We start from the raw sequence: 27816 nt of genomic DNA, 5'->3' as shown, positions 1-27816 counted from the left end.
AAACCCGACAGTAAGGAGGAGCATTATCAACCAAATTAGTTAGCGGATTAGGAGGTCTCTGCTCACTAGATTGACCCTTCTTTTGCCAATTATTATTTCTATTATTATTATTTCGAGGCTGAAAATTTTGCGTTTGCGTTCTTTCCATTTGGATCAATCTATTCTGCAAAGTAGCTATCTCCTTATTATGATTGATTTCCATGGTTTCGATCTTTTGGAGCAATTTGAGAACAAGTTCGCTTTCAGGTTCTTGAACTGCTTTTCTTTTAGGTTCCTTTAGTTCGTAACAGCCCTATCGAAACCTGGGATCTCAGACTTCCTAGATGCTGCCTTGTCCTTTTCAAGCTCTATAGCCAAGGCTTGGAAATCTCTATAATCATTAAGCTTAGCACGCCTTAATTCATACGATGGTTCAGGACTAAAGGCATCAATGTAAAAATCTTGGAGAGATTTATCTGTAGGTTTATAGTCTTGAGGTAATTCTCTAATAATACCATTAAACCTTTTATTAAATTCTTCAACAGTTTCATTCTCTCTCTTTTTTATTATGCTAATAGCTTTTACAAGGTGTCTTCCCTCTCTCTTATCTCCATATTTTTCTTTAAAGGCATTAATGATCGATTCTAAGGAATCAAATGAATTCTGAGGTTTTTCAGTAAACCATTCATGAGCATCACCTCCCAAGGTTAAAATGAAAAGAGTCATTCTAACATCTTCATGATCGAAATCAGGAGACCTCGTGTACTTAGCCATCCATATACTAAAATCCCTCAGATGCGAATTTGCACTAATCGCATTATCTCCTTGAAAGCTAGGCAACTTATCTATCCCAACTATTGGAAGAGCATTGGGATACCCTGGAATGTTAGAAAAATTGCAAGGGGCATGCATACCCATGGTGCTGTGCCTAACTTGACTAGTAAAAAGCAAATGGATATCAGAGAGGGCTTCTTGTCCAAGGTTAACAAGAAGTGTACAAGAAGAAAGTTTGTGTAATCGTACCCTGAGGACCTTTTCAGGATCAGAAGTAGGATTGCACAGATTGCTTGGATGTCTTCTAGTATACACTCTTGAAGATAATATATGAAGTGGAGTCGCCACCTGAACAAGAAGTGAAACATGGAAAAGCTCGAAATGAAAGAACCAAGGACAGAAAAACTCTATCCCCTGCAACGACGCCAAAAAATGTTGTCGCACAGATTGTCATGACAACGCTCAGACCGGGGGCTGTCACTCTGATCCCCGATCTCTCCGTTTAAGCCTGTCTCCCGCGGCTAAGGGGGGCAGACCCTATAGGAAAAAGGATGACCAATAGTGAATCGGTTGGTTTGGGAGACACGAAAAGAAAATAGCACTAAATTGATTTTATTGAGTTAACAAACCAGTGCCTTGTGGAGTTAATGTTTAAACGATTAATTATCAGATGCTGCAGGAATATAAACCATGTAGAGTAATCATTTATCATCAAATAACTCAAACAAAGATTTATTTTTTATTAAATGCGAGAAAATGCTTAAATGATACTCCAGCAATTCAAAACTTCGAAAGATAAAGTTCGATATACAACCACGAAATTTTAAACGCTAACCAGATATCACACTCATGATCATTCAAGCATACTAAATCACATCAAAATGATGAACATTAATTCCACATCAAAATTTTTATCTCAGCAGGAAAAAATAAAACGTGATAAGTCCCAGAGCCAAGACTGAATCTGGCAAAATATTTCCAAAATATTTTTTATGTTTTTTCAAACAAAAATTTAAAACAAAAATTTAAACTAAATGCAACTTAAAAATCTAAATCTACACTTTAAAAGAAAAGAAAACTCCCTTTTTATATATTTTTTTTTTAAATTTTGATTGATTTTAAAATTTAAATTTTTTTATGTTTTTTCTTTAAAACTTTACACTTAAAACCTAAAAATAAAATCCTATATAATCTGTTCTAACACTAAACTAAAAAAATTAAATCTAAATCTAAAGTAAAAATCTATTAAAAATAAAAATGAGCCCCTTTTTTTTATATATATTTTTCATTCAAAAGAAAATAAACTAAAACTAAATGATATCTAACCTAGACTAAGTGAGATCAGCATTCAAAGAAATATATACAAAACCGATTTATATGAAATACCTAACACGTGAATATATATGAAATCAAATGCAAATGAACACCTACGCATATATCTCTTCGCATATTATGTTTACCTCACACGAAAAAAAATTTGAAATCAGAGTTTCATTTGCTGCTGCACCTGGAATGTTCGATAGCAGACGGCGGAAGACTCACGTGGGCGGCTAGCAGGAACAAGCTTGACGGCGCGTGAAATGAATGAAGTATGGCGGAGAGCTTTGCGTATGGTGTATTGCTGCAGGTTTAATGTGTAATGTGTGTAGGTGCGTGGAGCTGAAGGGCGTATGGTGAGGAGGCAGCACACAGATTTACGGATTAGGGAGCTGCGTGGGTGCCCAAGATAGGGGCTATGTAAATGGTTTTGGTTTGAGGGACGCAGATGAGTGTGGCAGCGGGAGGATGGAGGACTGTAAGCAGAGATTCCGGTAGCGTGAGGGGTGTTTTAAAAAAACAACGCTGCAAATAAACCAGGAATTTGATGTATGCTGTAGGAATGACTACGTGTAGGTGAAGACAGAGGTTTCCTGGCAGATTCGGCACGTTTGTAGAACAGCAACTGATGATGGCGTACAGAGAGGAGGGTGAGGGGTATAGTAAACACTGCAAGGACACTTGAAATTTTTCAGAGACTTTAAAAAAATTTCTTCAGATCTGAGACAAACACCTCTGCAAAAGCTATTTTCTGGGGCCAGATCTGGCTTTACATAAAATAAATTTTTATCAGACCTGCAACCTGCAATGGGAAAACAAGCACCTGGAGAATACATGCAAATATTAAAACTAAAACCCTGCAAACTGGTCCAAAATTACAAAATTATAGCTCTACAACAGCCAAATTTGTCAGTTATCATCAATAATATTTTCAGAACTTCAGATTTGCTATGAAATGCTTTAGAAATCTCCCATGCAAATCAGAAAACAAACTTAAATAATAAACCCAGGATCGAAACTGGCTGGGCTCTGCAAGAGAGTGCTTGCGGGAGTTGGCTGGTTCAGCCAAGAACTTCCCCAAACGCCCACTGGTCTTCTTCAATAGGGGTTTCCTGCACAGCTCACTTCAACCATCAATAAGGAGAGAAAAAACAGTACTAGATCTCAAAAAGCAATGGAGATACCTGCCATTACTTCAGAAATTCTAATACCATTCAAACCCTAGCAAGTGAACAAGATACCTGTGCTCAACAATACTCTTTAATAAGCTATTACTAATGGCTAAGAATTAAAATATGCAGAAAATAAAATGCTCACAGCACTTCCAGAGAGTAACACCAGCAAGATTTCAACCCCAAAGTCTTTCTTTATTAGCACCAGAAAAAGTTTACAAGAGAGTTTCTTCAGCACAGGACTCCAAGATCGAATGATCTCAAATGACCCCTAGCACCCTATTTAAAGGAAAAATTCCCAGCAGCTAGTTCGAGTGATCCATGTCAAAATGATCTCGACCGTCGATGAGGATCAAGATATCTCTTAATCTCATCCGTCGAATTTTAATGCATTAAAAAATTGAAATACTGCATTTATTTATTCGAAATATTATTATTTTATTATTTCTAGGTTTTTTATTATTTTATTAATATTTTTTAATTATTATTATTATTATTTTTTTAACTTTTTTAATTTTTTAATTTTTTAATTTTTAAATGGATCCTCGAACTTAGCCTTTGGAAAAATCACCTAAGACCTAGGACTTAGGACTTATGAGGGGATTAAAACGTTTCTTAACCCTCAAGACACTTTACATCATGACTTTTACAACTTTACATCCCAAGGGGGAAAACCCATTTGACATAAACCCTCATAAACGATCCAATTCTGCGACACAACTATAATCTAGCAGATTAACACACTAGGATTTTCCTAAGATTCTAATGACAAAATCCATTCCGGCTTTGGGGTTAGGCTGAAGGAAAACTCTGCCGATCATGGATCGGTGAGACGAAAAACCTTCCGGAACGTAGATTATCACTTAGAAAATTAGGTCCACCTAGGCAATTTACATACATGACTCATATCTGCTAAGATTATTTACAATTTATACATGCAGACTGGGTTTACAACATAATATGATCAAGTTGATGATGACTGTCGAATGGCACGGACACGTTGATCAAGTGCTATCCCTTTTTGCGAAGAAAAGGGGGTGTACTGCTATGGGTAGTTGACCCGTAGTGGTCAACACATAGCATATAGGTTAGTCAATCATTGGAGCATTGGTTATCCATTTGATTACTTGGTCTTAATTTGTAATAAGCAAGAATTTTGACTCCATAAGGCACTGTGCTCATTTCTAAATATAATTAAATCCTTGATTCTTGCCAAATTTAACCAAGTAGTTAGGCCACTCAACTGTGTCTTCCGGACAAGTTGGTTCCCAACTTGTGTCTCGTCATCTTTATTCCATAGGGACTACCCCCTATAGCCTGTTGTTGGGAGACAACTAGAACAGAGTGGGTGGGGATCAAAGTGATAGCCCCCGCCTTGAGCGATTTTCGTGGCGCCTGTACAATTTGAGCAACAACAGGACCATAAACCCAAACAAGACAACAAACCTTTATCAAGAGGGGTCTATTCCATTCTTCAAAAAGAACAGCCAAAGGATCTGCAAAACTAGCTGGAGATTGATTGGATGCAAAATCTTTGCACTTGAGACCAATTTAAAACACATGAGGGTCATAGGAAAAGTTCTTTTCAAACTAGATGAACTGATTTGAAAATGGGGCACTTAGGCTTCTTGTCTAGCTTATATGAACCTCTCCCACTTCCAAAGCTTGAATACTCCCAAGTCTTATTAATTAACCAATGCGGAATTGATAATATGCTTGACAATATAGTGTATGCTTATGTTTGTTTTTAACAGATTATATGCTTTAAAAATCCACTGTTTGTGCTGGTATGTAAATGTGCTTAAACTAATGTATAAATACATGTAACAGAAAATAAAGCAACAATAAACAATCACACAGAAACAACAATTTAATTAGGAGTTCACCCACAACTCTTGGGCTACATCTCCGTGAGCTCTAGTCAACTCAACTAGGCTCTCTGGGTCTTTTTTACAAGCTCTTGGCTTAACTCTTGTTGTTTTACACAGAAACAGTAGGTTCAGACACCATGTTATTCCCTGGCTTTTGAAGCTCTAGCTCTTGGCTCTGGCTCTTGGCTCTTGGTTCTGGCTCTTTGGCTCTGATTCTGGCTCTTCGGCTCTGGCTCTATCTCTTTGGCTCTGACTCTATCTCTTCGACTCTGGCTCTGGCTCTGGCTTCTTTCTACCCTCTCTCAGTTTACAGCCCTCTTGGCTTTTCACTTGGCTTCCAAGTGACTCCCTTGGTTGCCTTTTTGCTTCTGTGTTGCCTCCTTCGCCTTAGCTTCCTGCTTTGGCTTCACTGTCAGCAACAAAGCCCAATAACAACCTCAGCAACCAACAACCTCCCTGTCTTTGTCGTTCTGTGGCTTTTAAGCCAAATCGGCGCTATTGGTTCATTTTCCCTTTCGGGCTCTCTGTCTTCCTGTTTTGGTCCGCTCAAATCCCTTCTTTGAGCGTTAGCAATCATTGCTAAACACCCTCAGGGAGGGATGCCACCTATTTTGTAATGGATGAGTGCATCAAGCTTGTGAAATCCCTGAAACGGACGCTTTCTGTTAACACAGAGAAATGCCTTCAAACTATGAAAATCCGCCAAAACACAATCTTTTCAGACTTCAAAAGTCCTTAAATCCGGTCTATACTCCTATTGGGTCCACCGACAAGTCGCAAATGGCCTGTCCCTTTGTATTTTAGAAATACATTAAAATATGGAAAAATCCCGAAAAAATGGCTTTATCGGACTTGAAATAATATATAGTATCGGCTATAATGTTATCGGGTTCGATCAATCGCATCGCATATATGTATCTGTATATAGCTCGCTTTGTTGTGTAGCTCCGATGCGATATTGCGATGCGACTTGTCGCAATCGCATATCGCATAAGCCCGAGGCCTTTCCATATAGTATGGTCTATGTCAACGCCGATTGCGATCCGCCGATATCGGCAATCGCGGTATCGCATTGGCCTAGTCCCATCGCATGTTATGCCTCCAATTGCCCCCACCTGTCACCACCAATGCGATATGCTGATCGGATCTGGACCATTGATCGGCCAGATCCGACAGCTCCTGTGCAGATTTGGTTTAAGCCTCCGACAGGCCTTATTTCCACCATTTCTTCAGATTTTTGGGTCTCGATAGCGTTATCCGATAAGTCTAAAACTTCTCCTTTTGCGATGGTTTTGACCTTTTAGGAGATTTTGAAGACTTGAAGATTTAGAGGGTTATCTAGGATCCATTTTTGGATCACGCCTTCCCACTAAGAGAACTTTTGGTCTCCAAAAGACTGATATACTGATCTGAATAGTAAATGAGAGTGACTCACCCTCTTCTTTCAGCCTCCCTACACTTGCCTTTGCATAGTGCCTCTGAACCAATAGTTTCTGACCACTTCCCTTCTTGGATGGGCTGGTCTTCTTGGGAAGAACTGTCTTCCTCCTTGCCTTCCTGCAGAACTTCTGCTGAACTGGTCATAGAAGGTGGTTTGAACTTCTTTGCCTTGATCATTGATCCAAGGTGGCTCAAACAAATGTGAAGTACATCTGCTCCACAAAACTTTCATTTGTACCTGTTTGAAAAGCTGCCAACAACAACTGTTAACAACAACAGGCATACAGACACAACTGGATGGACTAAACTCCTGCTTCAACAAAAGAAACAGATTTCACATCTTGTGAACACCTCCATGTCTTACATCGGTATACAAATGATGGACTAGACAACAAGCCCACAAAACATGCCTTTAAAACAAATGACTCTTCCAGTCAAGCATGTAGAAAGGACCATTAGGACTCTTTTTCAAAAGATGAAACACTTCATCATTATCTCCATTTGGAGACCAAGTTAACTTTTTCCAAGTCAACATGGCATCACATGCAAGTCAAAGCAATCAACCCTGCAAGTTAATTACACATGTTCAAAAACAAGGAAATCATCAACATCCCTATGTTCATGCATCCCATGCTCATGTATGCATTTCATCCTTCAACTTTCACTTAAGCACACTGTACTTTCGACGCTAAAATGAAATATAATGTAGATGCATCAATAGACATGCAATCTTAATTGGATAAGAACTCTAACCGTTCCTTACCAATCCCTTCCAAAGGTACTACCTTTGTCTGCACATCAACATCATCATGTGAATCATTCTGAGACACATCATTCATGGAATCTTCACTTCCATTTCTGCCATTTTCTCTTTCCACTTTCTTTAGCTTTTGTGGAAGCATTGCTGGATTCAAAGTCCAACATTTTGCAGCAAGATGTCCTTGCTTATGGCAATAAGTGCACTGCATGTGCATCCTCTTGACAACATGATTTGCCTTGTCCAATGGTCCTTTGGCTTTTTGCTTCCTTTTCTTCAAAAGTTTCCTCTGTGTGGCCATTCTCTTCCAACATCTAGAAACATGATGGTTATCCAAACCACAAAAGGAACATGCAATTCTTTTTCCATACATATGTGGAAATTTATCATGCTTTGCACTATCAAAAGGAATGTGTTTAGAACCAGATTTATACCTTTGTCTTTCACCTTTATTGCCTTGATGCAGAGGTGAAGCAAATGAAGAAGTGGCTCCCTTTGGAACACCATCAATCTCTTCAAGGCTGTTGGAGTCTCCCCAACTCTCTGGTTCAAGTGTGTGCTTCTAAACACCTGCATCTTGCAAATGATGTTTCAAACTATTGCATTCTTCTTGAACACAATCTTCACACTCTGTAATGCAACCCCTTCTTGGAGCCGTTTCAATGGCCTTCATGGCAGCCTTGGAACTTTCTCCATAAGACTGTCCATAGCCAAGACCCAAATACTTAGGCCTTTCTTCAACCATTATTGGTTCAACAATACCTTGTGCATGCTTGCCCAAGCCCTTTCTTTCATAGTCCATCTTGGACATTAGCTTGGAACCTATGCCTTTGGTATGTTTTTCAAAAGAACCAATATAAGAATTCTCAAAAGAATTTGAAGACAAACTGGAATGGTTTACCTCTTCTTCAAGCTGATACTTGACCAAGGCTTCTTGGGCAACAAAGAGCCGTGTCTCCAACTCATGCATCCTTTTCAGGTTCATATTTGCAATATGAAGTTGCCTCTCCATTTCTTGCAATTTGTTAAAAAGCAACTGCTTCTCTTCCTCGACGGAATTCAACTGCTCTCTAAGTCTGCTGCTCTTCCTTCCATCCTCATACATTTCTCTCACCATATCCATCATGGTGGACAAATCTTGCTTCATGTCTTCATCAAAGAGTCTTGTGATGAAGAAAGAAGAATTCGAGGACTCACTTGTAGAAGTTGTCATTATGCCAATGACTTCTTCTTTCTTCTTGTCCTTGCTGGACCAAGCTTTCTATAGCTTTCTCTTCACCTCTGCAAACTTAGAAAATAGTCAATCTGCAACAAGCATACATCAATCAGACAATCAATCCTTGACTGCCCAAACACCTTTTAGACAAGCAATCTTTGCTCTGTCAATCAAGCATGCTAATATAACCTTTTTTGAAGGTGTGGTTAATCAATCTTAAGCTCTGATACCACCTGATCTGAAAATGGGGCACTTAGGCTTCTTGTCTAACTTCCGAAGCTTGAATACTCCCAAGTCTTATTGATTAACCAATGCGGAATTGATAATATGCTTGACAATATAGTGTATGCTTATGTTTGTTTTTAACGGATTATATGCTTTAAAAATCTGTTGTTTGTGCTAGTAAGTAAATGTGCTTAAACTAATGTATACATGTAACAGAAAATAAAGCAGCATTAAAGAATCACACAGAAACAACAATTTAATTAGGATTTCACCCACAACTCTTGGGCTACATCTCCGTGAGCTCTAGTCAACTCAACTAGGCACTCTAGGATTATGGTATAAGTGTTTTTTACAAGCTCTTGGCTTAACTCCTGCTGTTTTACACAGAAACAGCGAGTTCAGACACCATGTTATTCCCTGGCTCTTGAAGCTCTGGCTGTTGGCTCTGGTTGTTGGCTCTTGGCTCTTGGTTCTAGCTCTTTGGCTCTGACTCTGGCTCTTCGCTTTGGTTCTGGCTCTTCGGCTCTGGCTTCTTTCAACCCTCTCTCAGTTTACAGCCCTCTTGGCTTTTCACTTGGCTTCCAAGTGACTCCCTTGGCTGCCTTTTTGCTTCTGCGCTACCTCCTTCGTCTTAGCTTCCTGCTTTGGCTTCACTGTCAGCAACAAAGCCCAACAACAACCTCAACAACCAACAACCTCCCTGCCTCTGTTGTTCTATGGCTTTTAAGCCAAATCGGCGCTGTTGGTTCATTTTCCCTTTCAGGCTCTCTATCTCCCTGTTTTGATCCGCTCAAATCCCTTCTCTGAGCGTTAGCAATCATTGCTAAACGCTCTCAGGGAGGGATGCCACCTATTCTGTAACGGATGAGTGCATTGGGCTTGTGAAATCCCTGAAACGACCACTTTCTGTTAACACAAAGAAATGCCTTCACACTGTGAAAATCCGCCAAAACACAGTCTTTTCGGACTTCAAAAGTCCTTAAATCCGGTCTATACTCCTATTGGGTCCGCCCACAAGTCGTTGTTCGCAAGTCGCAAATGGCCTGTCCCTTTGTATTTTAGAAATACATTAAAATATGGAAAAATCTCGAAAAAATGGCTTTATCGAACTTTAAATAATATATACTATCGACTATAATGTTATCGGGTCTGATCAATCGCATCGCATATATGTATATGTATATAGGCCGCTCCATTGCGTAGCTCCAATGCGATATTGCGATGCGACTTATCGCAATCGCATATTGCATAAGCCCGAGGCCTTTCCATATAGTATGGTCTATGCCAACGCCGATTGCGATTCGCCGATATCGACGATCGCGGTATCGCATCAGCCCGGTCCCATCGCATGTTATGCCTCCGATTGCCTTCGCCTGTCATCGCCGATGCGATATGCCGATCGGATTTGGACCGTTGATCGGCTAGATTTGACAACTCCTGTGTAGATTTGGTTCAAGCCTCCGATAGGCCTTATTTCCACCATTTCTTCAGATTTTTGGGTCCCGATAGCGTTATCCAATAAGTCTAAAACTTCTCCTTTTGCGATAGTTTTGACCTTTTAGGAGATTTTGAAGACTTGAAGATTTAGAGGGTTATCCAGGATCCATTTTTGGATCATGCACTGGATAAACTCTTTTTTGAAGTGAACCAGTGAGAAGGGAATAAACTAATTTGGGCTCTAAAATTAACTATGCTTGCTCTCATACAACACAAGTTCTTGGAGGAACCTTGTGAAGAAGTTAGGCTTTTAGTTGCATCTTGTCTCAGTAACATCATGAGACTAGCCACACCTATACCTCCTTACAATGATGATGTTATGAGGAGATTTTTTAGACTGATAGTAGAGACTTTTTAGGATTTGAATAACAGTGAGCGCCCTACCTTTGGGAAAATGCTAGAGATTCTAGAAGTCATGGCCTTGGTTAGATCTTATGACCTCATGTTTGAGTTGGAGTGTAATGACTTGATCCTGTAGATGTTCCAATGCTTCTTCAACATTAGGAAACATCATCCTGACACGGTCATAACACACATGCAGTCCATTTTGTCCTCATGTATGGGAGGCCATGATGCCATTTGTAGGAGGCTGCAGTCTAAATTGTTGGCCATTTGGAGGGAGGAACAGTTGTTTTCACTTGCTACTTATAAACTAGCCAAAAGGTTGGTTGAGTAGAACATTCGGTTGTTCAGGAGACGGTTGACCCAGGAGGAGTTGCAGTGGATTTGTGGTGACCAACTATGCCACAAGAATGAGCTAAGGAGGAAGGGTCTTTGCTTCATTTGCAAGGAACCTTGGTGACCTAACCACTCATGCATGGGTGACATCAAGGAGATGACAGCGGTAGATCAGGAGGAGATTCCTTCTAACTTTCAGGATGAGGATTCTTCTTTGGATGAGTCCATGGGTTCATACGAGGATGCCTCTGAGGAGCATGAGTAGTCATGTGGGGTTGTTAACAGCAGGCCAAATTTATATTCCGGTGTGTATAGTGAGTGGTCAGTGGACCCTATGGGAAACATTCAGGGTGATGAGTCACCAATGACAACTAAACATAAGCAGCATATGATGGAGCATGAGTCAACTGAGGAGGATGATATGCACAATATGCATGATGAGCTTTTTGTGGAGAGCGAGTTGGAGGTTCAAGTTGAGCCCATGATAGAGGAGGATGAACAACCATCTTTTGGACCAACCATTGATTAGGAGTAGACAGATGCACATACATCCAACAGGGTTGTAGTACTAGTAGACACTTGTTGTCAGGAGGTGCCAGAGTCTGATAGGATAGTTTTGTAGGAGGTTAGTAGACCGGAGGAGCATGGAGTTTCTGGACAGATGAGAGAGGATCTTTCGGAGATGGTGGTGCATCCATCTTTGGGCCTACCCATTGATGAGGTGCAGATAGGTGCAGTGGTAGCCAACAGAGCTGCAGTGTTTCCAGGCAACATCCCTCTTCAGGAGTCCATAGATAGGGCGTGCAACACAGTTTAGCCATTAGTCTTCTTGTGGAGTGGGGCATGTCTTCTTGGACAATTTTGTTGATTGACCAGATAGAGTAGCATGAGTTGAGTGTGGACCAACACCAACATAGTAGACTTGTTCCTTACATCGATGCCCATGCCTTGGATTGGTGGGATATCATGAGTTGGTATCCTATTGATGGAGTATCATTCTTAGTCAGGGGCACAGTGCACCAGGAGCCCTTAGATGAAAGGGTTACTACATGTTTCAGTGGGTAATGGGATGTGGACCGATAGTTCATCAGTATTCAGGTAGCACTAGCCCAACATCAGTAGAGTGGGGTTGACCTAGACTTATGCGAGAGGTTGGATTGGAGAGAGGTGATGAGTTGGTATTCTACTTGTGGAGCAACATCTATGGTCAGATACAGAGCACAAACTTAGCTATGGGACTTGGATGATGGTTGGCTATGGTGGCATTGGGATCCAGGTAGATCTACTAGTAGCAGGTTGAGTCAGAGATGGGCTCGGAGATGGGCTCGGGATCCAAGTATTGAGGGATCTTGTCATGTTTGGATTGCTTGGAAGCATGACGTGGACTAGTGGTTCGTATGGGATTCTAGTATTAGTTTGCAAATGCCTCTACAATGGATAGGTGAAGATTTCTTGAGAGCAAGTAATCTTGGGGCAAGAGGATTTGTCATGTCCCCATTTTTATTTTCCTCTATATTATAGCCAGGATGGGTTTCCAAGTTATATGATGGCTAGGCTACAGGAGCAAGATTACATCATCAGGGGTCCTGGGGGAGTTTTGAGGAGTTTTTACAGGATCCGATGGCATTCGCTTGGAATATTCTACCATCTCTACAACCTGCCTTTCGTTCCGTTGCATTCCAACAACTTTCAGAAAACAGGGTTATTATTGAGCTTGACTTAATTAATTTCACTTGAGATAGCATTCCTGGAGAAATATTTGATGGAATACCTCAATGTAATAGCTCGTTGGAACCAGAATGAGAAGATCTACATGATGGGATGTTGAGAAGTGACTTTCTGTGGCCGGAGAGATTATGGTGGGAGATTTACCATTTTCCCTGATTAAAAATGGCTTTAATTAGTCATTTATGTTAGTTTTTGTAGCATCAAAGGTGTTCTACTCTCAAAATTTTGTGGAGAGGCTAAAACACAGGAGTACTCCATAGCCCAAAAACCATTTATGGAAATTCCACCTAAAAGTGTCTCAATTATATTATTAGCCCATTTTTAAATACTTCCTAAGTCTAAACTTAGCAAAAGAGGTTAATTAATCAATATTAATTGAGAAAGGTGTGAACCATCAAAAAACTCACATGGATCGCTCCATATATGATCTCAACCATTGATTATGATTTAATCTTGGCCATTGGAGTTCCAACTGGAAGATTATAAGAGGAGGTCAATGGCTAGATGGAGAACACACACTTGTGACACACTTGAGATCGATTTCCTTGGGCAATTCGATTTTCCAGAAAGTAGGAGAAGTTGCCGGAAGAGTTCGAGCCAGGGAAGGGAAGAAGAGACAAAGAGGGGCAGGGACAGTGAGTTTGAAGGAAGAGATTCTAGTTTCAGAGAGTAGCTTGCAGAGAGGCAGAAATAGCCATAGAGAGGCTGATGCAGGGGTTGCACAGAAGTCTCTAGAGGCAATTCGATTTTGCTGGAGAGAAGTTGAGTTTCAGTTCCAGAGGTCGGGAATATTTTCCAGAGTGTCAGAGAGATAGTTTCTCAATCAGCAGCAGACATGATGGCTTGAGGAGTAGTTTCAGGAAGAGTGTGGAAGGGACTGCACTAGGGTGATGTAGGCCTGCGCAAAAGCTATTTTGATGGCTCACTTGGAGCTGGCAGTTAGAGCCCAGATTGCTTGTGGGGTGAGGAAAATTCCTCACTAGATTTTTGCTAGTATTTTTCTCTGTAGGATTGCCAGATTTCGACATCCAGTTGTAGTTAGATTTATCTCACTGCTGCTTAATAATAAAAAACCTCAATTGTTGCACCGATTTTCCCAAGTTGGGCTTTTCCAGCGACTTTTGTCCAAAAATAATGGTGTCAAATTTTTTGTGTGTCTGCTAGTTTTTCTCAGATTCCAGTTTATCTTCTGCATAATTTAATTTGGTGAAAATTGCAGTTGTGAATTATTCGTTGTTTGTGTGGGAAAATAAACTGTTAATTAATTTATAGTTAGAAGAATAATTTCTAGTTGCTGCAATAGTTGAAATTTTCACATGGTATCAGAGCGATTTTGATTAGACAGGGAAGCTTAGAAGCGGAAGCAGAAATTTATTGTTCAGAGGGAGTAGCAGGATGAACTTCTGCGGGCTACGCAGAGCCTAAGCTAGGTAGTATGAATTGTTGGGAAGTTTGATTTTTCAGTGCAGGTTGGCAAAAAAATTCAGCTTTCCAGTTCGAGTGATTCTAGCAGGCAAAAGGGCAGTTTTAGCTCATATTTTCATTGAGTGGATTCCTTGTTTGGGTGAAAAAGGGTTTTGCAGCAGAATAAGCGTCGGGTGGAGGAATTTCTCTCATAGGGTTTTTGTTGTTCAATGGTTGTCATTGATGTCAACCCAAGCAGCACCAGCGGCTACCCCGATCTTGCAAGGGCATTTTGACTTGACAATTTACTCTATTTTGAGTCAAGGATCTTCTAGATGGATTCTACTTGTCGAGATGTTTCCGTTGATATATGGCACGCTAAGTAATTCTTCACAGTTTGAGAGATATTCATGTTTGAAGTTTGTAACCCCAGTTAGTGGGCTAAAAACCTATGGGGTTGCGACATGGCACTCATAATTGGTTGAGGTCATTGAATAGTCAATAATTAATAATAAAATAATTTGATCCTAAAATCCCTCCAACGTTCACTTGTTGAGGACCCTGTCAACTCAAGAAATTCATATAAATAATGACCTTCATATCCTTCTCTGGTAGGGATTTTGTGGCTTCAAACAAGTCATCATGGAATTTTCGCTATAACTTTTTTTTTGCGAAGCTTCAGAAGTTGAAATTAAAACCCATTTGAGCTGAAATCTTGATGAACCTTGTGACCAAATTTTAGATCTTGGTTCGCTATATTTTCGGAGATATGATTTGAGGAAGTTAGGGTTTTTGCAGGCTCCCGAATTCCATGTCAAACAGGTGACGTTGGGAAAATCGTCATAACTTTCTCTCTGAGCATTGGATTCAAATTTCGTAAATAGTCACAGAAAGAGGACGGACTTTGCTTTGTTGAGTATCGTTTTCAGGGCCGAAGGTCGCAACAGTGACACATGTCACTTCGTACAAGTTCGCTCTACTGAACCGGTCTATAATCAGGTCATCACGAGAGATTGGGCATAGCACTTTCTTGAAGAATCCAATATTGATCAGACCTGTGGGTTTGGAAAGAGGATGCAGAGGGCTACCACAGGACGAAAATTCAGGCCCTGGAGATCCGAAATTACATAGATACAATAGATTTAATATCGAGCTCCTAGAAGGCAAGAAAAAGCATGCATTCAAGGATCACTGCAGTAAGGACCACACATCAACAGCCAAGGGTAGGTCTCCTACAGCAAGGTATGTATGATTAGTGTTTACATTTGAATTTTGAGTATCATCTCTGACATATGCTTTTGCAGGACAAAGTAAGTATATACAGGGTCTCGGTTATATCTTTATGTCTCTATATGTCATGGTTAGTTTTTCGGATGTCCTATTCTTGATACTACACATTTGATGCTACACCAAGTCTGCTAAATGTGTATGATATTGTAAGTTCATGTTACGTGTCTTGTCATATTTGATAGAATGGTCTCTGTTGTTGTACTTAGAACTTGGTCCATCACAAGTCTAGGGTCTATCATTAGTTTTTATTGTATATATGTTTAGGTTAGTTTTGGATATAGTCTTTCATAGATTCCAGGCCTATATCAAGAGTGGGAGTCTTTGTCTACTGCTGCAACAAGTCAACAACAAAAATGACAAGCACACTTTAGGTACGCGTTGTAATTTTAATTTTAATTTATTCATTAATATGCACTTACATGTGTTTTGCAGGCAGAGGTAAGTTGAAGGGTATTTTGTTTTGTTTTGGGATTGGTTTCGCCAAGCAAATTTTGCATGTAGGTAGAAGAAGATTCAAGTACAACTTCAAGCAAGAATTCAAGAGTAGAAGTATCAAATCAAAGGAAGCATTTTAGCGGGACATCCTTTGAAGACATGACAGCCATCCATATATTGTGAAGAAGTGTCAAGGCCAAGAGTCATCATTGTAAAGTTGTAAAAGAGTCATTTGTAAAAGTGTCATCATTGGAAGAGTCATTATTGTAAAAGAGTCAATCTGCCTAGAGTCGAAAAGGCATTATTGGGAGGTATAGGAGTCTCTGTTGGGATGATGTCATGGTTGGGTTGTAGGTCATAGTGTGATTGGGTGTTCGGTCAAAACCATTGTAAATCATACTATATCGTGGATCATTGTCCTTGGTACAGGAGTCCACACTTTTGTATTTAATTTTTGTCTTTATAGGGTGGTAGGGAGGTGCTAGGCAGGTGTATGAAGTCACCTACATGTTGGGGCTTGTGAACACTTCAGGGTGGTAGGGTGGTGCTAGGGCGAGTTGTGGCTCGCTAGGGTGTTGTGGCATCCATTCAGTTGATTACTGAAGAAACCACGGCGTTGGAGCGTCCTTCCAGTGGGAGCTGGAGAAGAATGCTTTTCTAGAATTCTAGGAATTTGTTGCTTTCATTTCAGTTGGGGCCGAAGATTAAAGAATTTATTAGAAAAATGTTCGGTGGTTTTTGACCCGGAGGGGGTTTTCCACCTAAAATTCTTGTGCCTATTGTGTTCTTTTATTTACTGTTATTAGTGCATAAACATTAATAATAATTGAAGATTAACTAATTCTCTGAAAAGGTTTAAAAGTGCTAATTGCTAAGGATTACTAATTCACCCCCACAGTGTTTCCAATAGTTTCTAGCCTAGAAATCTGATTTTTCCCATTGCAGTTGGCAGTAGCTGCGAGCAGATTTTCTCACTCTAGAAGGGAGTGCAAATGGCAGATTCAATAGCCAAGCAAAGGAAGAGGGAGATTTTCAACTAGAACCAGAGATGGCCACAACTGGGCTTAGAGATTAGGATAGGTTGGAAGGAGCCTCCAACTTTGTCATCTGGAAGGCTAGGGTGTCCTTCCTAGTGGATAAATATGGCATGAAAGCCTATGTAGATAATGTAGTGGCAGTACCTCAGGATGCAGATCAGGTGAAGGAATAGAGGAAAGAGATGGCGAAGGCGAAGTGAATGATCTCAGATGGAGTCTGGGTCCATATGTTGATTTTGGGTAGCATCGAATGTGCTCTAGCTCCGAAATTTTGTGGAAGGGCTAGAACACATGAGATCTCCAAGACCCAAAAATCGTTTGGTGAAATTCCACTCGGATTGTGTTTTATTAAAATAATTAATATTTTTAATGGGGTTCCTAAGTCTAAACTTAGGAAAACAAAAATATTAATGGGTATTAATAAAAATATGGGTGAGAAGCTTCTAAGAGATGAGGATCAAGTCTGTTTTAATCTTAGTTGTTGATTAGGGACTTAAGCTTGACCGTTGATTCATCAATAGGAAAAGTATAAGAGGAGGCTTGAGGGTCAGTTGGAGACATACCAAGTTGATCATTCAGTTTGATTTTTCTGGGGCGTGGTTTGCTGAGAAAATCGAACAAGTGATCTGAGTTGCAGTGAGAGGGCCAGAAGCAGAGATTTGGAAGTTCCGAGCCAAAGAGTACGTAGCAGAGAGGCAGCCTGAGCATCAGTAGAGGCAACGCAGAGACCTATGTTGCCCAAGAGGGGCTCGTGTAGAGCTGACGCAGTCTAGAGGGGATCTTGCAGTGGCAATGCAAAGTATTCGTCAGTAGTCCGAGATTTTGCTGGAGAAGCAAGGTTCCGAGCCAGGAGGGCTGAACAATAGTCTTCATCCAGCAAATCGATCCAACAAAAAGGGTAACGCGGTCTTCTAGAGGCAAGACTCTGGCCCACGCAGTGATTGCGCAGGGACTTCGTAGTGTTTGCCGGGAGGGTCAGATCACTTGTTGGATTAGTTGTGACTTGGGGAACGAGGTAAACCCTTGAATGTATTTCTTGTTGCCATGATTTCTCTGTAAGGTTAGCCAGTGTGAGAGGCAACTTCTTGTACTCAGGTTCTGCGTCCTTAAAAATACAAACCCTCTATCTGTTGCATCAATTTTCTCGCATTGGGTTTTTCCAGGGACGTGCTGTCCAAAAATAACGGTGTCCCTTGTATGCTTGTCTCATCTATTGTTTCAGTTTATGATCTGTATGTCAGTGTAGTCTGCAGTAGTGTTTACATCGTTGTTTATCTAATTAAATAACTTGTTGAATGAAATAAAAAGTAGGAGATGTTAAACTAATAACTGCAGTAGGATTTCTGTTTGTGAAGATTCAGAATTTTTCACACCATATAGTCTTGCATATATCTGGCAAGAACACTACCAAGGAGTTGTAGGATGTTCTTGACCAACTATATCAGAATACTTATGAGAAGTGAAAGATGTTCCTACAGGAGTAGCTGAGAAACATTGGGATGTAAAAGGGTAAACGCATAGATCACTTCCTCACCAAGATTCAGGAACTCCATGATCAACTTGCAGCTGTTGGGGAGGCGCCTCAACCTACAGAGCTTGTACATTTGGCACTCAACAGTGTTTGAGATGAGTGGCAAGTGTTTGTCCAAAGCATCTTGGGCAGAGATACATTGCCTAGATGGGACAAGATGTGGTCAGACCTGTAGGAGGAGGAGATGAGGCGAGCTCTAGTAAAGAGCACCATCAATGGAAGTAGCAGCAAAGGATCAAAGGGTGAGAAGGCAGAGGTGAATGTGGCCCTTGCATCAAAGGGTCCCAGTCAGGGACAAGAGAAGAAGAAGAAAAAGGACCTATCTAAGGTCAAGTGCTTCAGGTGTGGCGAGTTTGGCCACTATAGTACTCAGTGTCCTCTCAGGAAGAAGGACAAGTAGGAGAAGTAGGACTAGGCGGCAATGTTCGCAGAGATTGGCAAGTTGTCCTCTAGGCTGGAGGAAGATTTCGCTATGTTTGCAGCTATACCTCCAGGAGTGAGGTGGGGCGATATGGAGTTATAGTCCCAGAGTTACGCAGATTTGGGTAGGGTCCATTGAGGTGTCCTCCTCATGGATCATTACCTTGCTACGGGGGCCACAGTATTCAATAGCAGGATGGATCAGTGTCAGTTGATGCAGTTAGATTCTAGAGTGACTATTGCAGGTTAGTTGCAGTCAGGTGTTGAGGAGTGCATAGTAGGAGGCTCAGTAATAGAATTAGCAACAACGCAGATTCCCTAATGGCAATAGCAGCAGTGGGACGAAGCAGGTAAAGGAAGACGAGGACATGGCCCTTGCATCAAAGGGGCAGCAGGAGCAGCGCAGAAGAAAGAAGGATATTTCGAAGATAAAGTGCTTGAGGTGTGGCGAGCTAGGCCACTACGTCCCTCAGTGTCCTCTCAGAAAGAAGGACAAAGAGGAGAAGTAGGATCAGCACGCTGCATCCACTGAGATCGACAGGCTATCTTTCAGACTGGAGGAGGAGTTTTCATGATTGTCGAGATGCCTCCAGGGGTGAGGTGGGGCGATCTGGAGTTGTAGCCCCAAAGAGCTACAAGATGGACAGGATCCTTGAGGAGTCCACCTCTTGGATCAAGACCTTGCTATGGGAGCCCATAGTCAGCAGTAGCAGGATGGACTAGTGGCAGTTGGTGCAGTTAGGTGCCAGAGTGATAGATGCAGTAGCTAGTAGCGGTCTGAGACTGAGCAGCACAAAGCAGAGTTGGCAGCAGTGCAGTTGCCACAAAGCAGAGTCAGTAGCAACGCAAAGGCTTCAATGACAGCGTAGAGGCTAGCAATAGTCAGAACTCGGACGATAGATGCATCATACTGACTACAGTTGGTTCAGTATTGTGGATGCTTTTCTGTTGCAGTTGTTGCAGTTGCAACAACAATAGATGGGATGGGTTACAGTTGCAGATGCAGTGTTGGAAGCAGTTCAGCAGGGCCGACAACAGCGCAGATGCAACTCATATCATAGTTGTGCAGTAGTTGGTGGGCAGTAGAGCCAAACATCAGTAGCGCAACAGGAGATGGTGCAGAGATGGAGTGATGCTTCAATGGGTCGCAGCACTAGAGCACATTCCTCGCTAAGAGGGAGTGTTGATTTCTGTACCATCGGATGTGCTCTTGCCTCGAGATTTTGCAGAGAAGCTAAGATACATGCATTCTCCAATACCTAGAAATCATTTGGGAAAATTCCACCTTGAGATGATTTAATTAAAATAATTAACTTTTTAAAATGGTTCCCTAAATCTAAACTTAGGAAATCTGGTCAATTAAAAGGTATTAATTAAATCAGGTGTGAATATTCTAGAAGAAGATGAGGATCAACTCCCAGTTAATCTTGACCCTTGATTATGTTTTAATCTTAGCCGTTGGTACTCCAACAAGAGATTATATGGAGTTCGATGGGCACTTGGAGAACACAATTGTGCAGTTTGATTTTGCTGGGAAGTCGATTTCCTGAGTAGCAGCCTTGAGTTGCCAGAAGTGACATAGTAAAGTCGAAGCAGTGAGAGGGGCAAGGATAGTAGACCGGAGGGGAGTTTTCTAGATTGGGGGAGTGCAAGGCAGAGAAGACAGAGAGAGGTTTAGAGAGGTAGTGCAGAGCTTGAGAGGGAGTTCGAGATTCAGCTGGGAAAGTTGAATTCTAGAGCTAGAAGCTGGGGTGTGAGACCGGAAGGCCAGAGGATCAAAGTTCCAGCCAACAGGAGATCAAAGGAGGAGGTGACGTAGAGCCTAGAGACTATAACGCAGATCTGCATAGGCTGACGCAGAGGCAGCGTGGGGCCAACCATCCAGAGCTTGGATCAAATTCGGATTGCCAGTGACAGTGTGAGATTTTTATCATTATCTCCTTGTTAGTATTTCTCTGTATCAGATTGCCAGTTTGGGCATCAAACGATTTTTACTCAGATTACTACTGCATAATAAATAAAACCCTCAACTGCTTCATCAATTTTCCCACATTGGGTTTTTTCGCGGACATTTGTCCAAAAACAACAGTGTATATGTGTGCGTTTATTTCTCTCCAGTGCAGTATTTAGTTTTCGCAGTAATTTATTTTGTGTAGGCTGCAGTGTATGTATTTCAATATTTGCAGTAGAAAATTGCAAGTTTTGTTCAAGTACTTTAATAAATAGGAGAAATATCATCAATTTGCTACAGTGGGATTCGGGGTCACTGAATTTTCACACAAACATCAACACCATGCACTATGAAGATGAACTAAAAAGACCAATCATGAGTGTCTATCCAGGGGGAACTAGGATGCACTTTTACACTTCATCCCACATGGCCATATAGGGCTACACATTGCACACATTTGAGCTTACAAATGGCGTAGTCCAAAAATTTTGGGATACCTTTGTTGAAAGAGGGGTAACAAGTCCTATTAGGAAGCTATTATTAAGCGCCAACCTACCTTGAGGGCTCCCACAATTGAGCCAAAAGCAACGTTGAACGAAGCGGGGACGTTTTTTGGAAGTAGGGACGCGGAAGCATCATTTCCCAAAAATATAGGAAGCAAAGCATCTTGGAAGCGTCTACTATACATATTTATATTTTTTTACATTTATATTGAAAAAACATCCAAAATACCAAATTAGTTGTAGAAGACATGAAAACATGCATATTTTTACATAAATCAAGATAGATATGGCATCCATTGTACATCAATGATTAATTATTCCAGCATCAACCATCTAGAATCTAGATTCCTCTTCTCTTGTCTAGCCTTTGCCTCTACTTCAATTCTATAGGGATATTAGTCAACATTGCCTAATTTTGATCAAACAGCTTAATCCAAGCCTTATAATATGGTAGAGAAAGCTTAACATGCCTGATCAATGATTTTGACTTGAGTGAAGGGTACATAATTGCTAAGGCCATGACAAAGGAGTTCAACAATCAACAACACCAACACTGGGGTACATATAGGGCTTGGTGCTCTTGATTAAATGCCAATCACATGCCCTCATACATGATATAATCCAATGAAATGCCACAATCCCATTGATCCTGAAAACTGTTAAGTCTGCTGAATTTTGAATGGGATATGAAATTCTATTTTCTCCATATGAAGTCTGATGAGGTTGGAACCACTCTCAAGCATCCTAAGTCATTTCATGGTAATGTTAAAAATTTAAGTAAAAGGATGGAAATGAAAGATAAAGGAGAATGTCACTTTTATTTTAAGAATTTAACATTACCATTAGGGAGCATCTAGGGAGCATCAAGGGGCACCTTGGGAGTATTCGGAAAGTGTAGTTCCTCACATAACTGTGTGAAATTTCCAAAACAAAAAACAAAGAAAGCCCCGCGGATATGTGTGAACCGTCCACCTTCTCTCGGATCCGCTCGCGATCCATGGTGGATACGCACCTAAACCTCCACAGATCCACATCCAATCCTTTCCGGATCCGCGGATTGGGCAGCAGGAACCGCGGATCAAGCCCCCACAGATCCAATTCTCCAGCAATTGCCAAAAAAAAGCAGATCCGATTTTCGGATCCGTGGTTCCGCCAAAGGATCAGTGGTGGATCTGTACGGGGTGCGGTTCTGCATCCAAATCATTGGGGGGGGGGGACTGTTCTTGCAACACTGGCCAAAAGTACTATGGGTGAGAACTCATCCTGCATGAATCTGACCAAAAGTCCTCTGGGTGAGGCCATGGTTTTTGACAAGGGATTCCCAAAGAATTTCAAGCATGGTAGGATGCCAAATTTGTGCCCATTCTGAGGATGTACCTCAAAATTGATGCCTTGTGTTGAAAAAAGTCTTCATCTAGCTTAATGCTCCTGTTTGGAGCTAACACAAGGTACCTGGTTGATGTGTGGTGATTGCCATGATAAATACGTTCCTGCTAAATAACCTTCAAAATATATTCTTGTTCATGAGCTGAGTGTTATAGACCTTTGTTTACTGTTTAGAACACCCATGGCCATGCCTGGGATCTGCAAAATAAATAATGCCCTTTCTGTCTATGATTATTATATATGCTAAGCAAATATGATGCTATATGTATATGTATGTATACAAATATGTGTTTATGCACATACAGGCAAATATGTGGACATGTATATACACATGTTTATGTATATGGCAATATGCATATATATCATTCTTTAGTCCACATTTCTCTACAGCTTCATGAGTAATTTTTATTTGAACTATGACTGTACCATTGCCGTACTTAATGAATCTTTTTGTCTCTGTATGCCATTCCTTTTTTTTGGTATTTTAAATATTTTAGGATTTCTGAGAAATGGGTTATCATTGCAATGACAAAAGCTTTTTACATTTCCTAATCTTTGAGGAAAGAAACAGGATGGCTTAAATAAAAGACTGTGTATGTAAATGTAAGACCTGGCATGTTTATGTAAGATCATTTATACGGTTTGTTACAGCTTTTATTTCCCTTAATTCTCAACCATTATCACCTACTTCTTTTGATTTATTCTCTCCCTTCGTCTTCTGTCATCAATCTACTCCTTTGAGTCGTTCTTTGGCTTGTGATGTGCAAGGTTTCAGCATTAGGCCTAGGATGTTCAGGACTTTCAGGGGCGTATGGTTTCCATGCTTCAGAGGAAGATGCAACTTCTCTTTTCCAACATGCTTTCAGCAATGGGGTCACATTTTTTGATACAGCAGATATCTATGGTAGACATACAAATGAAATTTTAGTCGGGAAGGTAAACTTTTAGGTTTTTATCCTATCTATACTTCTTTGCTTCCTTGCCATCATTCATGAACAAAGTTAACACCCATTTGTAATTATTGTTGTGCAGGCTCTGAAATGCTTACCCAGAGAGAGAATTCAGCTTGCAACAAAGTTTGGAATGTATGAAAATAATGAAGGCAAGGTTGCAATATGCGGCACTGCAGATTATGTTAGGAAAGCCTGTGAAGATAGTCTCCAACGTTTGGGGATGGATTACATCGACTTATACTACCAACACCGGGTAGACAAAAGAGTTCCAATTGAGGAAACGGTAATCCTTTTTTGCTTTCTTAGTGTCTATGCTTCCATCTGATGAAGTGGTATTTGTTATTAGTGTCAAATGAACTAGTTTTTGCTAGTTTAATTGCAGACATGTGGCATCACTTCCACCTACAGTATCTTTTATGGTTCAATGCCACAGTTAGATATGCTTGGTTATGGACAACCAGGGCTTCGGCCTTCTTGGAAACTCAGCTGATTGTAGTTCCTTTTTCTGTGCATTAAACATGGGCGAGTGAAATTAACAAGACTGATGTTAAAAGCTGATAGAGACTATTCAACAGTTGAATTTGCATGCTCTCATTTCCTTCATCTTGTTCTTCTCAAGTAAAATTGTTCCCTTTTCTAAAAACTAAAGAGTTCTCAAATTGTCATGGATGAATAGGTCGGAGAAATGAAGAAACTTGTTGAAGAAGGGAAAATAAAGTACATTGGACTCTGTGAGGCTAGTGTAGATACACTGCAAAGAGCTCATGCAGTGCACCCTATCACTGCAGTGCAGTATGAATGGTCCTTGTGGGCCAGGGATATTGAAAATGAAATAATTCCTACATGCAGGTATGCAGTGGTTACAAATATGATTTTACTCTTACTGTGAGAAATTGTAAACTCTCATATGTAATTTATCTATTTTTATTGACTTTCTTAGCATACTGAAAAATAAAGCCTGAGTTTTGGGAGTAAGACTTTCGTAGTGTACTGAAAAATGAAGCCTGGGTGTAGGGAGTAAACTATGTAAATAAACACACAAAACATCCAAGTCTAAGTCACCTTGTCCATGTTCGTGTTTGAATACAGTGATCATGAAGTTCAGAACAACATTGCCTGTGTAAAGAAGTTTGTAAAATTCACCCTTCTCCAGTAATGCAAAACATTTGCTTCACTTCTGTGCAGGAGATTATGCAAATTTTATGAGATGCTGGCATAATCTGGTCCTTGGCATATGTCATTTTGTGGCCAAATTCGGCATATAAAATCTAATATAATCTAATCTAGATTAGATGTCTGAGGCCCAATCCTGGTGAAATGAGATCTAGTCCTGCAATGGCAAGTCTACAATTATATTCACCAAATCTGACAACTTTAATTGCCAGTCCTTAAAATTTGAACATTTTCAATAAATATTGGCAAACATGGTGTAATGTCCCCAATTTTTGCATTACCTTGTGATGAGACTAGGAGAGATTTCTAGAGCTTATGTCAGCCAGGTCACAGGAGTTGGATTGCAGCAATGGTGGGCCTGGAGGCTTTTGAGGAGTTTTATGGGATCCGATTGGGATTGAATACCATTTTTCATCATCAGAATCAGTTCTGCACAGTTTGATCTTGGTTTCTCTGCATTCCAACGATTTCCATAAAACGGAGTTATGAACGGGCACATTTTAATTAATTACACTTAAGGTGTTGTTTTAGGCTGATTACTTGGAGAAACACCTTAGTGTAATAGCTCGTTGGAATCAGGACGAAAAGATCTACAAGACAAGATGATGAAATGGGGTTGTGGGAGGCCGGTGTGATCATGGCGTCAATTTAAGCATTTTTTAGAGATAGAAGTGACTTTAATTTATAATAAAAAGTCACTTATTAAATAAAAGGAGAAAAATAGTTTTTATCTAATGGGTAAATAAAAAAGGGTAAAAGCCACTTAGAGAAAAGGAGGAAAATGCACTAAGTGGCTTATTAATAAAATAATAAAAGGAGACTTCTAGAAGATTCGACGAAAGCTTATAAAAAGGGAGAGAAGGCCATTTCTAAAGAATTCCAGGTTATTATTATTTTCTTATGATTGAGTGGGGCTCAGGTGAGTCTAGCTCAAGGGTTTTAGGCAAATCTCTCCAATTGGTTTCGAAGGATATCCATCGCGACACTAAATAGTATTCAGTTGATTTCGGTGGACTTCGAGTGCCACCCTGGTTGGCTTGCGGTGAAATCACTCAGATTTCTCATTTGTACTTCATTGCAGATGATTTTGGAGCAGATCTTCAGGGGTTGTCACACACACACACACATATATATTTGCTGTAGACAAATTGGATATATTTGCCGCAGACAAATTGGATGGGGAGTCAATATTTCTTCAGGGGTCAAGGTGTTGTAACCCTTCAGAGATTTTGCAACTGAAGTAGAGGCTAAGTTCATTGATCTATTGATGTTGAGTTCAGTTATCCATTCCACAACCGAGCTCCTTTTCATTCTCTTGGGCTGAGTTGCATTTGAGGAGGTTGAGTTTGCTTGTCGGAAGTCCAAAGTGCCAAGGAGGTTGAATTACGAATCATTGAGGCCGAATCTATCTGGGTGGAAGTGTCGAATTCATCTCCACATTGAGGATCAAATTAGTACTTGATTTGCAATAATTTCAAGGGTTTGAATTCATTGTGAAGCAGGCCAAATTCGCCCATCTTGGAGGTCTTGTATCCTTTGCCTTGGAGGCTGAGAGTTGTTCCTTGTTAACTTACCCTTTTGGGAAACAAGACCGATTTGCATACGAGGTTGATTTGCCTAGCCTTGGTGGATGATCTATTGCTCATATTTTTGGAAGGGCTGAGAGCATTATTGCGAGGACAATTGCATTCTTGGGAAGGAGATGAGGTCCAACATTTGGGAGGTTGAATTTACATTAATTAATGGTTATACTTATATCTATTGTTCTAAGGGAGGCCAAATTGCCATTTCTTCAGCAGGTAGAGCTTGCAGGCTGAGTACACTCTTTCTTTGGAGGTCGATATGATTTCCTTGTAGGCCAAATCAACAAGATCATTACCCTTGACTTGTAAGCTGAATTTGTATTTATTGGAACACTGATTTGCTCTTCTAAGAAGCCTAATTCTTTAGCATACTTTAGAAGGGCCAAGTTCATTATTAGTGGTTGAGTTGTTCATTTTCTGGAGGTCAAATCTGCCCTCTTCAGATTAGAGATCTCTATCATGTTTTGTAATACCCCCTATCCCATAAGATTGCTAGAAGAATAGCCTTGAGCGCATTTTGTCTCTTGGGCAAAGAGGCAAAGGATTGGGGATCAATTTTGGCGTTTTGGGACTTAGGAGATGTGGGTGGAGTGGGGCCTGTTACCGCACAAACTAGCAAGGGTCCTAGGAGGGGATCCTAGAGCAACTACTAGGTCAAGGGGCAACAATGGAGCAATAGACCACTGTCACCTTAGCTAAGGCTCCCTGCTCTTTACAGACTTTCACCGATGGGAGGAGTATCAGTATGAGAGGAATCACAAGGATGAATAGGTCAATGATGAGATGAGGAGTGATTCATAAAGCCTATTCGCAAGAGGGGCTCAAGTAATTGGCTTGCTTGCATTGAAAGTAAGGTGATTGGCTCTCTAAGAAGGGCTATGAGGATACCTAGACCTAGTGTTGGAGGATATGCTTTGACAACGGGCTTCCTAGGCTTAAGGATATTTGTAAAGAAATGGATTATATGTAATCCTTGTGGAGTTTGAGTTGTAGAGTTGTGGGACCACAAAGAACCCAAGTGGACCCAAACTAGGTTAAGGGTACGGAGTTGATCAACCAAGGAGAGGCTTGACCTAAGTAGGGAAGAGAATAGGATCAAAAGACTAAATTTCTTTGATATTTTGAGTGCAAACATCCCAATGAGGATTCCACCTAGGGCTTGCTATATCTCGGGATTCCACAGTCGAATTTGCTTGACACTTGGAGGACCTCTAGAGATAACCCCAGCACAGTAGTGGACCAAAAATTGAGGTGTTTCGATGGCTACAATAAAATTTGTTGGATGCCCTAGTTGATCCTCCAGGGTTAGGCCTAGAATTTGGAAAAGTGAGATAGAGAAGTAAATTTGACCACCAAAGGGATACGAGGATCAATGCCTTATTGCTTGGGCCTAATGGAGTCAAGATACACATAGATTGAGAATTTTTGTGAGCTAAGGAGCCCTAATTGATCTTCGCTAGCCTCTCCAAGGGCAACAACTAGGTCAATAGGGATTT

General features: G+C 40.7%; 1 protein-coding gene across 2 annotated transcripts in view; it reads left to right on the top strand.

Moving 5' to 3' along the window:
- The window catches only part of LOC149225611 (putative aldo-keto reductase 1), a 285817-nt gene that overhangs the window by 91900 nt on the left and 166101 nt on the right, over nt 1-27816 (top strand). Inside the window, exons 2-4 of one of the 2 annotated variants that reach the window (XM_089375122.1) lie at nt 23387-23547; nt 23644-23847; nt 24241-24413. In XM_089375122.1, coding sequence (XP_089231248.1) covers nt 23387-23547; nt 23644-23847; nt 24241-24413 — 538 coding nt within the window. Of the gene's footprint in view, nt 1-23379; nt 23548-23643; nt 23848-24240; nt 24414-27816 lie in introns of both variants that reach the window. The other variant, XM_089375123.1, reaches the window with a different exon arrangement.

Source organism: Pinus tabuliformis, chromosome J (assembly GCF_031772625.1).
Source record: "Pinus tabuliformis cultivar Carrire ecotype Pingquan chromosome J, CPIR1, whole genome shotgun sequence".
In the NCBI taxonomy this organism is placed as follows: Eukaryota; Viridiplantae; Streptophyta; class Pinopsida; order Pinales; family Pinaceae; genus Pinus; species Pinus tabuliformis.
This window is presented reverse-complemented; position numbering and strand designations above follow the sequence as displayed.